Genomic DNA, 13070 nt, shown 5'->3' on the forward strand with positions numbered 1-13070 from the left:
TAGGTTGCAGTTTAATAAATCACACATGTTTCTGAGTATGAGTTGGTTGAAATTATTTGTATTTTAGAAAAATGGTCAACAGGGAAGAAAATACATTTTTCTTCTGCACTTAGATTTCTTGTAATTAAAAAGAAATCAAGACACACTACTATTTCTTCAATTGCCCTTGTTGAAACTCCTAGGACTAGCTTCTGTGAAGCTTTGGTATGAAAAAGTGTAAATTATGTTTTGGAACCTTATTGGCTGCATAGCTGGGCCATAAAGTGAATATTTCATTCAAAATTCTTATGAAATGCCTGGGTCAAAATACGCATACTACTATGCCGTATGTGCCAACTTTAGCCAGTATTCTTTCTGCTTTTATAATTATTTGCCTTCTTAATCCTTAGGAAACTGGATGGAGAATTGTTTTATTCTTGGGAACAAAGGCCCGATAACAACCATCTTCATCTTTCTAGGTGATATCTCAGATACTAAAGGGTACATTTTCTAGTGCAACTATGCAGGAAACTACACTGGACTAAGGCTTAAAAGCAAATGGGCCACTACAAGACCACCTGGCTTAGAAGGCATGATCCGGATTTCAAATGCAAAACCATACATTGTATATTGTGGAATTGTACTCATCGCACATTCTGGTACCTCCTATCTCAAGAAAGACTTTCTACAGATTGTTTCCTTTCCTATTTCTAGATAGAAATGCTCTATTCTCTCGATACAATATCTGTTTCAATAGTGGATGCTGGTTACAAGACCCCCAGTGTAATACAATGATTTTGTGTGTGTGTGTGTGTGTATGTGTGGGAATACTAATGATAGCCCATTGGAATGACTATCCTGTGTCCTACAAAACTGCTTGGAAATATTGGTCCATGTGTCTCCTTTTGAATTCCAGGCAGAGACCCAATGGCAGCCCTGTATGTCAACATTTGTCCAGCTGGATATATCAAGAAAGGTTTTAACTTCTTGTAATCCTCCCTTTTTTTGTTGTTGTAGTGACATGCTAGGCGAAGGAAGGAGTGGGAGGAAAATAATTGGTTCACTATTTCAAATGTATATATTATTTCCTCTTTTTTGGTATGAAATGTCAAGGGCAAACATTAATAGATTCAATGAGTAGAGAAAGTTGACAAAAATATGATTATGTAGCCGATGGCTATCAAGAAGCAGAGAAAGACAGATTAACAAGTTGGTTAATCACTTGTAGGCCAAAGTTTCTTTTTGCCATCTTTTCTATAACTTCCCCTCTTCTTCCTTTTCTGTTTCTTTTAGTATCAGCAGAAAGGCAGCTGAATTTTGGGACAAAACTGGCTGGGGAATTCTAGGAATTGAAATCCACAGGTCTTAAAGTTGCCAAGGTTGGGGACCTGTGCCCTATATGCCTGTGATACCTGATGTATGTTGCAGTCCATCTGTCATCCACCACCACAAAGTTATAAATAGCATGGTATAAATTATTAAATGTTTTGTCAAGAAATTAACCTCTCCAAATAGGAGGAAAGAAAGTGAAACGTAAGCTTGTATTATTAAATCAAAATATGAAAATTTAAATACGGATTATTTTACATAATTCAATGGGATTTTGCTGTCATGAATGGAATCTGCAAGTTTTAGAATATACCTAATTACTGTAGGCTGGAGTCTTCCACATATGTGAAATGGCTATTCTCCTGAAGAAGCAGAAAAGAAAGAAAGGGAAAGAAAGAAAGGGAAAGAAAGAAAGAGAAAGAAAGAAAGAAAGAAAGAAAGTAGAAAGAAAAAGAAAGAAAGAAAGAAAGAAAGAAAGAAAGAAAAAGATTATAAAAAACAGTCCTAAAAGTATACATTTATACATACCTGCTTAAAAGTGAAGTTCTTTTAAACTAAAAGGGACTTATTCTTAAATAAAGAGTTTGTAAGAGTTTCCCTGTATCTTCTCCCTTAAGTTGACCACATAAGCATCAACAAAGAGCAGGAAATGTATCAACTCCCCAAATATAAAAAAGGATATATATTTGCATACTCTGGTTTATATATGCTAATATATTCTATCTAAATAAAAATCTGGCTACAATTTTTCTAATTTTGGTAGGAATAATTACCATAATTTGGATAGAAATTCTGTAGCCAGATAATTACTGTGCCTGTTCATTAAATTTATATCGATCTGTTTGATATATTGATCTATTTGGCAACTTAGGGACTGTGCTTTCTTTATCTTTACAGCTACTTGAATTAGGTAATGAAGCATTTGTTTACTTAAACATTTGTAGTTATCTGCGATTAAAAAATTAATAAGATGGGATAAGAATGACTATTTTATTTATTTATATGCATAACAGGTACTGTTCATTTGGCCAATGTATATTCTGTCCCATTTCACTAATGTGATAAAATATGTGGACTGTAAATCTTGTATTTCTATGCCAAATACATGACCAAATATTTGTAACATTAAATGGCTTGGATTTGATTAAAATATATTAGTTCGGAGGCAGTTAAATATCCACTTTCAACTCTAATGTTTTAAATATATTTAAACAAAAGTGGAATATTATCTCAATGTACAAGTAGAGCTTCATGTTCCCAAACAACAAAAAAATATAAGAGGTAGGAAAATAGAACGATGGTCTATAGCAGGGGTATAAAACTCCTGGCCTGTGGGCCGGACACGTCATCCAGAAGCCACGCCCACCCCATTGCCGGCAATGGCAAAACTGTCCTGATACGTTGTGCGACATCACGTGACATCACGAGTTTGACATGTCTGGTCTATAGTTTGAGCTATAGGAACCTTGGACAACATCTGTGAGATCTTCTTTTTACTGTTGTCCATTCATTTACAGGTAGTCCTATTCATTCAGTGACCATTCGTACTTATAATCTCACTAAATTATAAGCGATTTATGACCAGTCCTTGCACTTATGACTGTCACAGCATCCCCATGGTTAAGTGATCAAAATTTGAGCACTTGGCAACCAGCATGTATTTGCAATGATTGGGATCATGTGATCATCACACGTGACCTTCCCAGACAGCTTCTGACAAGCAAAGTCAATGTGGGAAGCCGGATTTGCTGAAAACAATTGTGTGATGTAGTGATTTGTTTAAGAACTGTGGGAAAATAAGTTGTAAAATTGGATGTTCCCCAGATGAACAGGAAAGGACGTGTCCTGGGTGCAATTCATTATATGTTAAGAGATAATTTTATCTATTAATGGTATGGGGAAAATATTACTTTCCCCTGAAGATTGAGAAATGGTATAACTGTGTAAACCCAAAATATATCATTTGGTGCAAAAACTATGATTTCCTGCTATATCTTACCAATTCATCGTCACAATCATCCTGCACAAGGCCTTCCTCTTCTTCTTCCTCCCCATTTAACGGCTCTTCCGTATTCACATCTGCTTCTGATGCTGTGTCTTCTTGAGAAATTTCACTTTTGTTTTCATCTGCCTTTTTTCTAACTTCTGCAAAAAAAGGCAAATGATAAAATATCTATGTGGCTTGAGAATCCTGTTTCATTGGCAGGCTTTATTTGGCTTATCTCAGCATAGCGAAGTAATTAAGAATCCAAGCAGGAAACTAATTGAATTTCACCAACTGTCCCTGTATGTTGCCACATTTGGAGCATCATGAAAAATTAAAATGGCACCTGGACTCAAATGCTAAGAACATCTTATCAGAAAGAAAAAAAATAAATGGAATATCTTCTGGAAAAAATGTCTGCAATGAGTCCTGACAGAGCAAGGTTGCCAAGAGAAATATTACTTCATTTATTTCAGTTTTATCATTTAATAGGTGCTTATTGCAAACTATAACCTGAGATTCATATCACAGAGTGCAGGCTTAGAGAAAAGCAGTCTCACAAATAATTCTTGGCTTTGTTTACATGACTTGGTTAATGAAGTCATTAACAAATCAAATTAGTTTCATTGTGACTTAATTTTTTTTAATCTATGTCATTTGATTAGTTTATGATTCAACACATTATGCAAAACCAGAAAATGGGTTAATTGAAAAAACCTTGGTGAATGCAGTCCATGAAACAAACAAAAAAAACTGGGCATGGTTTGGAAGCAATACAAATTATCAGTTTGGGGGTTTGGACCAGATGACAAAATGAAAAAGACTTAGAATGTTTCTTTTCTTTTTCATTTTTAAATCTACTACTGTATTATAGCAGGGCACAGGGAGTGCCAGAAAAAAATATCAAGATGGCTTACTGTCATTTAGATGTATGAAGTAGAACAAGGATGGAAAGCCTGTTAGGCTTCCAGATGCAACTAGATTGTGGCTTCCTTCAATCCATTTTACTAAGATTAATGGAAATTGGAATCTAATCTATGGAGGACTGCAGCCTATGAATAGGGAAATCGTAGATGTTTTGGACATGTAATCTGTTGAGCTACAGTTTCCTATTAGTATCTGCGTCCTTTGCTAGTACAGCTAACCAATGAAAATACATTCTCAAGGACAAAAAATCAGCAGGGGAGCCTCAGAATACTTTTATATTCAGATGGGAAGCCTGACAGTTTTTTGAAATCACAGGTTTCCAGGGGCTATTTGGTCTTGTTCTGCTATTACGATCTTATAATATAAATGCCACTGAAATATGTCCATACTTTAGATTGCCTAGTAACAGTCACTTATATTTAATAACATTGGTGCAGTTTTACCCAATATGGTGCCTACAGACAGATTGGATTACAATTCCATTGGTCATCGTCCACTTTGGCCCTTGCTGGCTGGAGGTGATAGGTGCTGTAGTTGAGGATGGGAAACCCCCCCCCCCCCGTAGTAGCTCCTAGGAATGGAACCAAGGGCATCATGGACCTGTACTGTAATTGCAAAAAGTACCAAAGGTCCTTTGTCTTGAACAAAGGAAGGTCAGCCAGGACTAGGAAGCTGGCACTGGCTTTCTGCACTTGAACTCCTATTGTGTCTTGGTGATACTGAGGGGTCATTTGCAATCAGCCAACTGACCTGTAGGTGCTTTCTGTTGTTCGGCAATCTGCTCCAATCTGCCCAAGAGAGCATCAATGTTGGATTTGATCTGTGTCAGTTCAGTTTTAATTGTCTGCAGTTCACTGCATTTCACTTGGAAGACAAAAGTTAGAGGAAAGCCTTATTCTTTTGTATGGTACGAATGAGCAATTTGCTCGAGCAGAGATTTAATTATACTTCGCATATACCTTTTAGTTGCAGGTCCTGCTTGGCGTCCGTCACAATAAGGGCTTATTGGGTTCAGTATAGGACAGGGTCTCGTTTGCCTTTCATAGCTGAGGAGAAGACAGGAGAATTTTGGCAAGTACCATTTCTCCCATCAGAGTGCACCATCAATGGGATAAACTATCAAAACCTAAATGCTAGTGCACAGCTACTTAAGGATATGGAAGCCCTGTGCTATATTGACTCTGGCAAGATGCTGATATTGTAGGTATCAAAGAGTTCATTTATTAATGCTTAAAACGACCTCCTTCCACACTCTCCCAGCTTTGGTGATGTACAAAACTTGCAACTCTTGTGTCAATAAAAAACAAAAGAGGAATCTTTCACCTCATTCCTTGAACTTTTTGCAAAGAATTCCCCCTTCTTTCTTGTTTTTGCAAAACTGTATTTCCCAATCCCACTAATACCTAATTCTTGTGTCCAGATCAGCTATTTGTGGCAAATGTTTGCATAAGTTAGCTCTTGCTGTAAGGTGGATGACTCCCTCAGATTCCATCTAGTCCGACATTTACTTCCCAGCCTTCCATTTGCTATAATTTTCACTCATTCTTCCATGTTGGCAAAGCTGAGCATCCTCTTTTCACTGGAATGTTTTACTTTCTTAAGAAAGGAGGCAAGCGGTATTTTCCTATTTTCATTTCCAAAAAATCTTGGGCATGAATGATGCAGTAGAGTTCAAATGAGGTTTATTAGCTGAAGAATTAGTTCAATATTAGAACAGAGATGATAATTTGATCATCACCTTTATTTTTTTTGTAAAAAGCTCAGCCAAGGGCATGTATTCCTTCCGGCAGCCATTTAGTCTTTCGTTTTTCTCAGTGACAGTTTGAATTTAGATGTTTCTAGCTGTAGTTACCAAACAATTGTATCTCATTGGCAACCTGTTTTTGTGGTAAAAAGCACTGACAGAACATTAGCTGAACTGTCTTGCTATGGAGATCTAGCTGGCTCATTCTATTGTGTGTTTCAAATATTTCATCTTTCAGTTAAATACTTGGCTCGATTTATTTTTCTTCTTTGCTCTGTGATGAGTATGTGCTTATGTTAATGCTCCATTTATTTGTTATTATTATTGTCTAATATATTTTATTGTATTCTTATAACTATTCCCTTGAGAGCAGAAAAGTATGATATTAATAAATAAATAAAAGGCAATCATTCTCCTCTTTATATGGATTCTTTTTAGTTCACAGCTCTCAAAAATGTGGACACAGCTTGTTCTACCCTTGCCCATCCTGATCAAATAACCAGGTTGTCACTGATTCCATGGTTAGGGGAGATAATATATACCTCCTTGAGTATCAAATATATTCCAACCTGCTTAAAGAAACAGTTCTAAGATCTTTACTAAACCCCACCCCCCTTTCCTTGCCCTGGCAGGTTTCTTAATTATGAGCCACTCTCAAATGTTCCATTCTTTGGTAAGGCGATTAAGAAAGGGGTGTCCTCACAGCTTCAGATGCCTTTGGATGAAACTTACTATTTGGCAGTGCTTTTTTTATAAAAGAAAAAGGTGCCGGAACTCACACATATCATACAACCCACCTTGCCTACCCTACAAGGTTCCATCCAAAAAAGGTGCCGGAACTCCGTTCTGAGCGTTCCATGAGAAAAAAAAGCCCTGCTATTTGGACCCATTTCAGTTGGGTCTTTCTCTGGAAGATGGCACTAAAAATATTTTAGTTAGGTTACTGGACAATCAGAAAGTTAATCAACCTAACCCTACCATTACTTACAATCTGACTCCCAGGAACATTGCTCAATCTTGGTAACGTTTTAAATAAATGTTTCTCAACCTTGGCAACTTTAAGATGTATGGGACTTTTAACTCCCAGAATTCCCTAGCCGACATGCTGGCTATGGAGTTCTGGAAGTTGAAGTCCACATTTCTCAAAATTGTCAAATTAGAAAAACACTAGCATAAGTGGGCACTTTTGCCTCTGCAGGTCTAATAAAAATACTGCTTCTCCTGCTATGAACCTACCAAGTTAGATAAGGCAGCAGGTGAGGCAGTACTTTGAAAATGCCCTGTAATGGATTGTGAGAATAACCTTGAGGAACAGCAGGAAGTGCCACAACCCAGGCAACAATCACATAAAGAGAAAGCCAAGTCCAAAGCAGGATCTTCTGCTTATCTAGAAAGACAGCATCAATTGAGGTAGACCAGACTTGAACACCGTAGTCATGAATACTAAAACTATTTTTATCACACTGAATGTGCCTCCCCGCTTCCTACTTTGACCAGATGGACAACTAGGGAAAATCAAGTCAGATATTTTCTCAAATTCCGTTCCTGCTTTAGACTTAGATTTTATCTTATCTGACATTGCCTTCACTGTGGCTGTTCCTCTTCTTTGTCAAGTTTATTCTTATAGCTCGTTACATGCCCACACTCCAGAAACTTAGCTATCTAGTTCACACGAGGGGGCCACCTTTTCTGTGGTTCCCAGATGGTGGAACACTCTTTCCAGGGAGATGTGTTTGCCTGCACCTTCCTAATATTTAGGGAAATGGCAACAATGCATTTTTCACCGAGTTTTGAAGTAATAATTGATTTAATTATACCAGTATTAATTCTGATTTTAATTGTATTGCTTTACTCTCAAGTTTTTGTTTTTATTGTTACCCTGTGGTAAGGTGGGCAGCCAATAAATTTAATAAATAAAAAATTGTTGTAAGCAGCCTAAGTCAAGGTAATCCTTGACTTATGACCATAATAGAGATACCCCATTGTAGTTGTAACTCATGATGGTTGTAAAACGGGTCAGTAATATGACTGAGCCAATTTCTCAACCTTTTTGGCAGTGGTTGTCAAGTGAATGCAGTGCTTATAAAGGAGCTGCTGAGATCATTAAGTGAACCAATGGTTCACAACAAGTGCAGTTTTGCTTAAAAATGGAAGTAAATAGGGATTTTGGCAAAACTGTTCATAAAACATGGTCATGTAATGGTGGAATGCTGCAAATATTCATAAATATGTCTTTGTTGAGTGCCCAAAATTCAACGACTGGAGGGGTTTGTGTGAATGTCAGAACTTTGAAACTGGGTCATATGTAGCCTCAAGACAGGTACATCATAACGTCAAATGGTCTACCTGCATATAAGAAGCAGCTACTGTAATAAATTCAAGAATAAAATAAAAGCAATGTTTTGTAATACATAAAATACTTATTAGTAATTATGTTTGCAATGTATGTCTGCCCTTGTGCCTTTTGTTCCAAAGGCACATCTGAAATAGTTGTAAACATGTTACCTCTGCACAGTAACATGAAACTTACATTTTAATTTGGCAGAGCTATTCACAAGGGCAGCAGATCTGGCAAAGAGCTTGACTGGGATAGTTGCTTTGACACGTCGTACTAAAGGGATGGTGACTCGTGGCCGCTTCACAGGAACCATCCTGGGTATGGGAGAGACTCTTCCACGATACTCAAAGAGTCTACACAGAAACAGAAGAAATTCTTTCCTGTAGTGATTCCAGTCAGATACATTAACAAATATTTCTGATCAAGAGATGAAAACCATTGATGCCCTCTAGAGGGAGCTAAAACTTCATCCATTCCAGCCATCTGTTCTTGCCTGGGCATTAAAGCCCATCAGAGATTACAGCTGATCATTAAACTACTGAGGAGACACATTGTTCAACCATTATCCTGCAAGTTAATGCTGACAACTCTCAGAGAAGTTATTTAATAGGTTGCTTGAACAGCAAGATTGTTACCATTAATTCATTTTTAAAAATACTTCAATATTTCATATTTGAGAAATCCTTAGGCAAATCTCCAGGATATTAGAACAGATCATCCAAGGCAATTATTTTGCTGTCCTATCTTAGTATCTTCCCTCCCTCACTTGGAGCCTACTCATTCCTTAAAAGAGGACACAAAGCTTTTTCCTAAGATGCACCAATAATATTTATACAAAGTTACATTCAGGCAAGAAAAAAACAATTGCTTAACCTGTTGCATCTGGATCCTTTTCAGCCCTAATTACCAAGGTCTTTTAACAGAGCTAAAGAGGTTGAGGGGAGGAGAAGTGAAAGACCTATTGAAAAACATGTCTCACTTTGGTAGAAAGCAAACACCTGAAAGCAAACTGCAATAAAAAGTTATAGATCTGGACTTTGAAGCTGAACTTTAAATGCACCAAGTGCTCTTCTCAGATTCATCAGAGATTGATTTAGTAACCGCAGGGGAATTTTGTAGTTCCGCCTCTATGCTTCATCTACTTTTAGTTCAAAAGTTAGCTTTTTGTTCATGTAAAAAAACCCCCCCTGTATAGTTGCATTTTAAAAAGTTAAAATAAAGTTTTTATGTACTTCATGGCTGCTGAAACCCTGTTTTACTGCTGCCAACTAGGCCCTTCTACTTTCTGATTTTTTTTAAAAAAAATAAATGTTAATCTTTTGGAGACAAACTGTATTGTACAAACACTCAGACATTTGGTTTTTCTTAGAAATGGAAAGGAAGAAACAAGACAGCCACTGGATTTATTCTGAACTCAATAGGGCGATTCAAGAGAACCCAATGGACACTGAGCATGCGTGATGCTTTTAGAATGGGGCTATTGATTGGTAAAATGACAAGACTGTTATATCTGGGCTGCAAAAAGACGGACATCCCCTTCATGACAGCAAAAAGATTTTTTTAGTAACCCTTCTGGGGTTTTGCTGCTCCAATAATCTCAATCATAACGTCCTCTGGCAGATAGCGTAGTGAAGGAGCACTCCTGCAGCATTTCTTACAGGGCAGAGAAATGCAAACTATCAGTGGGAAGTAAATGAAGTAAAAGATTCCTCATGGACATCCATAGAATGTTAGCACTGTAGATGAGCAGTCTCCTTAACAGAAAAAATGTAAGGTATTTCTTTAATACCACAGCTGTACATAGTACAGAAATTCAAGGCATGTGTTTTGATAATTTAATTTCCATTTTTGAATAAGAATGTATTTGGAACATCTGTCTGGTAATTTGTTAGAGGAATGGAATCCTTACCATGAAAATCTGTGGTAAGATTTATAAAAGATTTATAAAACCCTAGCAAGACCATACCTGGAATACTGCAACCAATTTTGGTCACCATACTACAAAAAGAGACCTTGGAAAAAGTTCAGAGAAGAGCAACTAAGATGATCAAAGGCCTGGAGACTAAAGCATATGAAGAACGGCTGCAGGATTTGGCTTTGGCTAGTCTAAAGAAAAGAAGAAATAAGGGTAACATGATAGCAGTATTTCAGTATTTGAGGGGCCGCCACAAAGAAGAGGGGGTCAAATTATTTTCCAAGGCACCAGAGGGCAGGACAAGAAGCAATGGTTGGAAACTAATCAAAGAGAGAAGCAACATGGAATTGAATTGAATTAAATCAAATCGTATGTGCTTCATCACTGGAGGTTTTTAAGAAGAGACTAGACCAGGGGTCCCCAACTCCTAGTCCATGAACCAGTACTGGTCTGTGGCATGCCAGCAACCAGTCCACAAAAACAAGCAAAGCCCCATCCTTGGGTTGCAGGCAGCACACAAAACCACACACTCTCTAGTCTGCGGAAAAACTTTTCTCCACGGAACTGGTCCCTGGTGCCCAAAAGGTTGAGGATCTCTGGACTACACAGTCAATGGTATAGGTTCTCCTGCCTGAGTGGGGGGGCTGGAGTAGAAGACCTCCATATTCTATTCTATTCTATTCTATTCTATTCTATTCTATTCTATTCTATTCTATTCTATTCTATTCTATTCTATTCTATTCTATTCTATTCTATTCTATTCTATTCTATTCTATTCTATTCTATTCTATTCTATTCACAACAACAACAACAACAACAAAGTTGGAAGGGACCTTGGAGGTCATCTAGTCCAACCCCCTGCTCAGGCAGGAAACCCTATACCATTTCAAACAAATGGGTGTCCAGTCTGTTCTTAAAAACTTCCAGTGTTGGAGCATTCACAGCTTCTGGAGGCAGGTTGTTCCACTGGTTAATTGTTCTAACTGTCAGGAAGTTTCTCCTTAGTTCCAGGTTGCTTCTCTCCTTGATCAGTTTCCATCCGTTGCTTCTTGTCCTGCCTTTGGGCGCTTTGGAGAATAGCCTGACTCCCTCCTCTTTGTGGCAGCCCCTGAGATATTGAAACACTGCTATCATGTCCCCCCTCGTCCTTCTCTTCATTAAACTAGACATACCCAATTCCAGCAGCCGTTCCTTATATGCTTTGGTCTCCAGTCCCCTAATCATCTTTGTTGCTCTTCTCTGTACTCTTTCTAGAGTTTCAACATCTTTTTTACATCATGGTGAAGAAAACTGGATGTAGTATTCCAAGTGTGGCCTTACCAAGGTGTTGTAAAGTGGTATTAACACTTCATGTGATCTTGATTCTATCCCTCTGTTAATGCAGCCTAGCACTGTGTTGGCTTTTTTGGCAGCTGCAGCACACTGCTGGCTCATATTTAAGTGCTTGTCCACTAGGACTCCGAGATCCCTCTCACTGTTACTACTATTCTATTCTATTCTATTTTCTACACAGAAAGCCATTATATTTCTATCACAGATTCTAAATCAAGAGCTAGTAAAGTTTGTTACAATGATACTGTTGTCTTTTCAAACTGAAAAAGTGTTTGGAGGTGCCCTGCCCTGGCATAGAAATAAGCCAAAATACCCCAAAATATATGTGTGTTATGTCTCACTAATTTAACTTTCTCTAACAGTTACATTTTTATATTATATAACTTAATTTTATTTTGACAAAAGTGTATACATTTGCATATTGCAATTAGTATGTTAACATATCAGAACCATAAATTAGTTAACAAGATCAAGGGTATCCTGTAATGGGATTGTAAGTGAACTGTATTAAACTCACTTCTGCATGGTGGTTTAAAGCTTTATTTAAAAAAATGTAGGTTTTAAAGTTTATATTTTCACTTTTAGCTTTGACCAATTACAGGTAGTCCTCAGCTTACAACTGTAATAGAGCCTGCTGATCATGGTTGTAAGCCTGGATGGTTGTAAACTGGGTCACCCACATGATTGACCCAATTTTATACTTTTCTTGCAGCAGTTGTCAAACGATCACTATGACATTAAGCGAACCAATGGTTTGCTATTTTTATTTGCACCTCACCTTTATTATTTTTACAAATAAGTCAAAGTGGAGAATATATCCAACATACTTTCCTCCTCCTATTTTCCCTACAGTAACAATCCTTGGCCTGCCTTCTAGTCACTAGGCCAAACTGGCTGTAGAACAGTTTTGCTGAAAGTCATAAAATACAGTCACGTGACTATGGGATGCTGCAAATGGCTATAAATGTGGGCTGGCTGCCAAGCAGCCAACATGCACTCATGTGACTGTGTGGGCTGCTCCAGTTGTCAGAAGTTTGGAAGCAGGTCATTAAGCATTCCCAGGGAGGCATGTTGTAACTTCAAATGTCAGTTAGCGACTGATTGTAGGTCAACGACTATCTGTATCCAATTTTCGGTCATTTAAAAAAATCTTTACATCCATAGAGCTAAAGCAATATATTTATAAAAGTGAAGCAGCCATTCAAATAAAACTGTGGCAGGGTAGAAAATATAAGTAATCCATATTTGCTTTGACCAAACATTATGAAAGTCTGTTCCCTTATGTTCACTTTATTTAAAATAAAAGCCAATCAATGTGATAGCCCAGTTCTTAGCTTATTTGCTCACCTGTCATAGAAGTCATCTCTGTAGTAATCATAGTCAAAGTCATAGCCACTGCTTTCAAAAAATAAAATAAAAAAGAACAGGATTAGTACTATGCTTTCTATAAATTTTCTTTGTAGCAACTTTTGTGAAATAGCAGAAATCAGTCTCACAGATCTGGAAGGAAACCGTATGTGTG

At 37.5% G+C, this 13070-nt stretch overlaps 2 protein-coding genes across 4 annotated transcripts in view; one reads left to right on the forward strand and one right to left on the reverse strand.

The window, feature by feature from the left end:
- PIGU (phosphatidylinositol glycan anchor biosynthesis class U) overlaps positions 1-13070 on the forward strand; it is a gene marked incomplete at its 5' end in the record, with an annotated part of 662778 nt that overhangs the window by 281353 nt on the left and 368355 nt on the right. The gene's annotated exons all lie outside the window — the stretch shown is intronic.
- The window catches only part of RALY (RALY heterogeneous nuclear ribonucleoprotein), a 280907-nt gene that overhangs the window by 819 nt on the left and 267018 nt on the right, over positions 1-13070 (reverse strand). For 2 of the 3 annotated variants that reach the window (XM_083358248.1, XM_083358250.1), the window contains 5 exons: positions 12896-12946; positions 8494-8654; positions 4970-5083; positions 3308-3453; positions 871-1670 (listed from right to left, as the gene is read on the reverse strand). In XM_083358248.1, the coding sequence (XP_083214374.1) occupies positions 1626-1670; positions 3308-3453; positions 4970-5083; positions 8494-8654; positions 12896-12946 (517 nt within the window). In that variant the 3' untranslated portion in view covers positions 871-1625. Of the gene's footprint in view, positions 1-870; positions 1671-3307; positions 3454-4969; positions 5084-8493; positions 8655-12895; positions 12947-13070 lie in introns of those variants that run through there. The other variant, XM_083358249.1, reaches the window with a different exon arrangement.

The sequence above is a fragment of the Vipera ursinii genome, assembly GCF_947247035.1.
Source record: "Vipera ursinii genome assembly, chromosome: 3".
NCBI lineage: Eukaryota > Metazoa > Chordata > Lepidosauria > Squamata > Viperidae > Vipera > Vipera ursinii.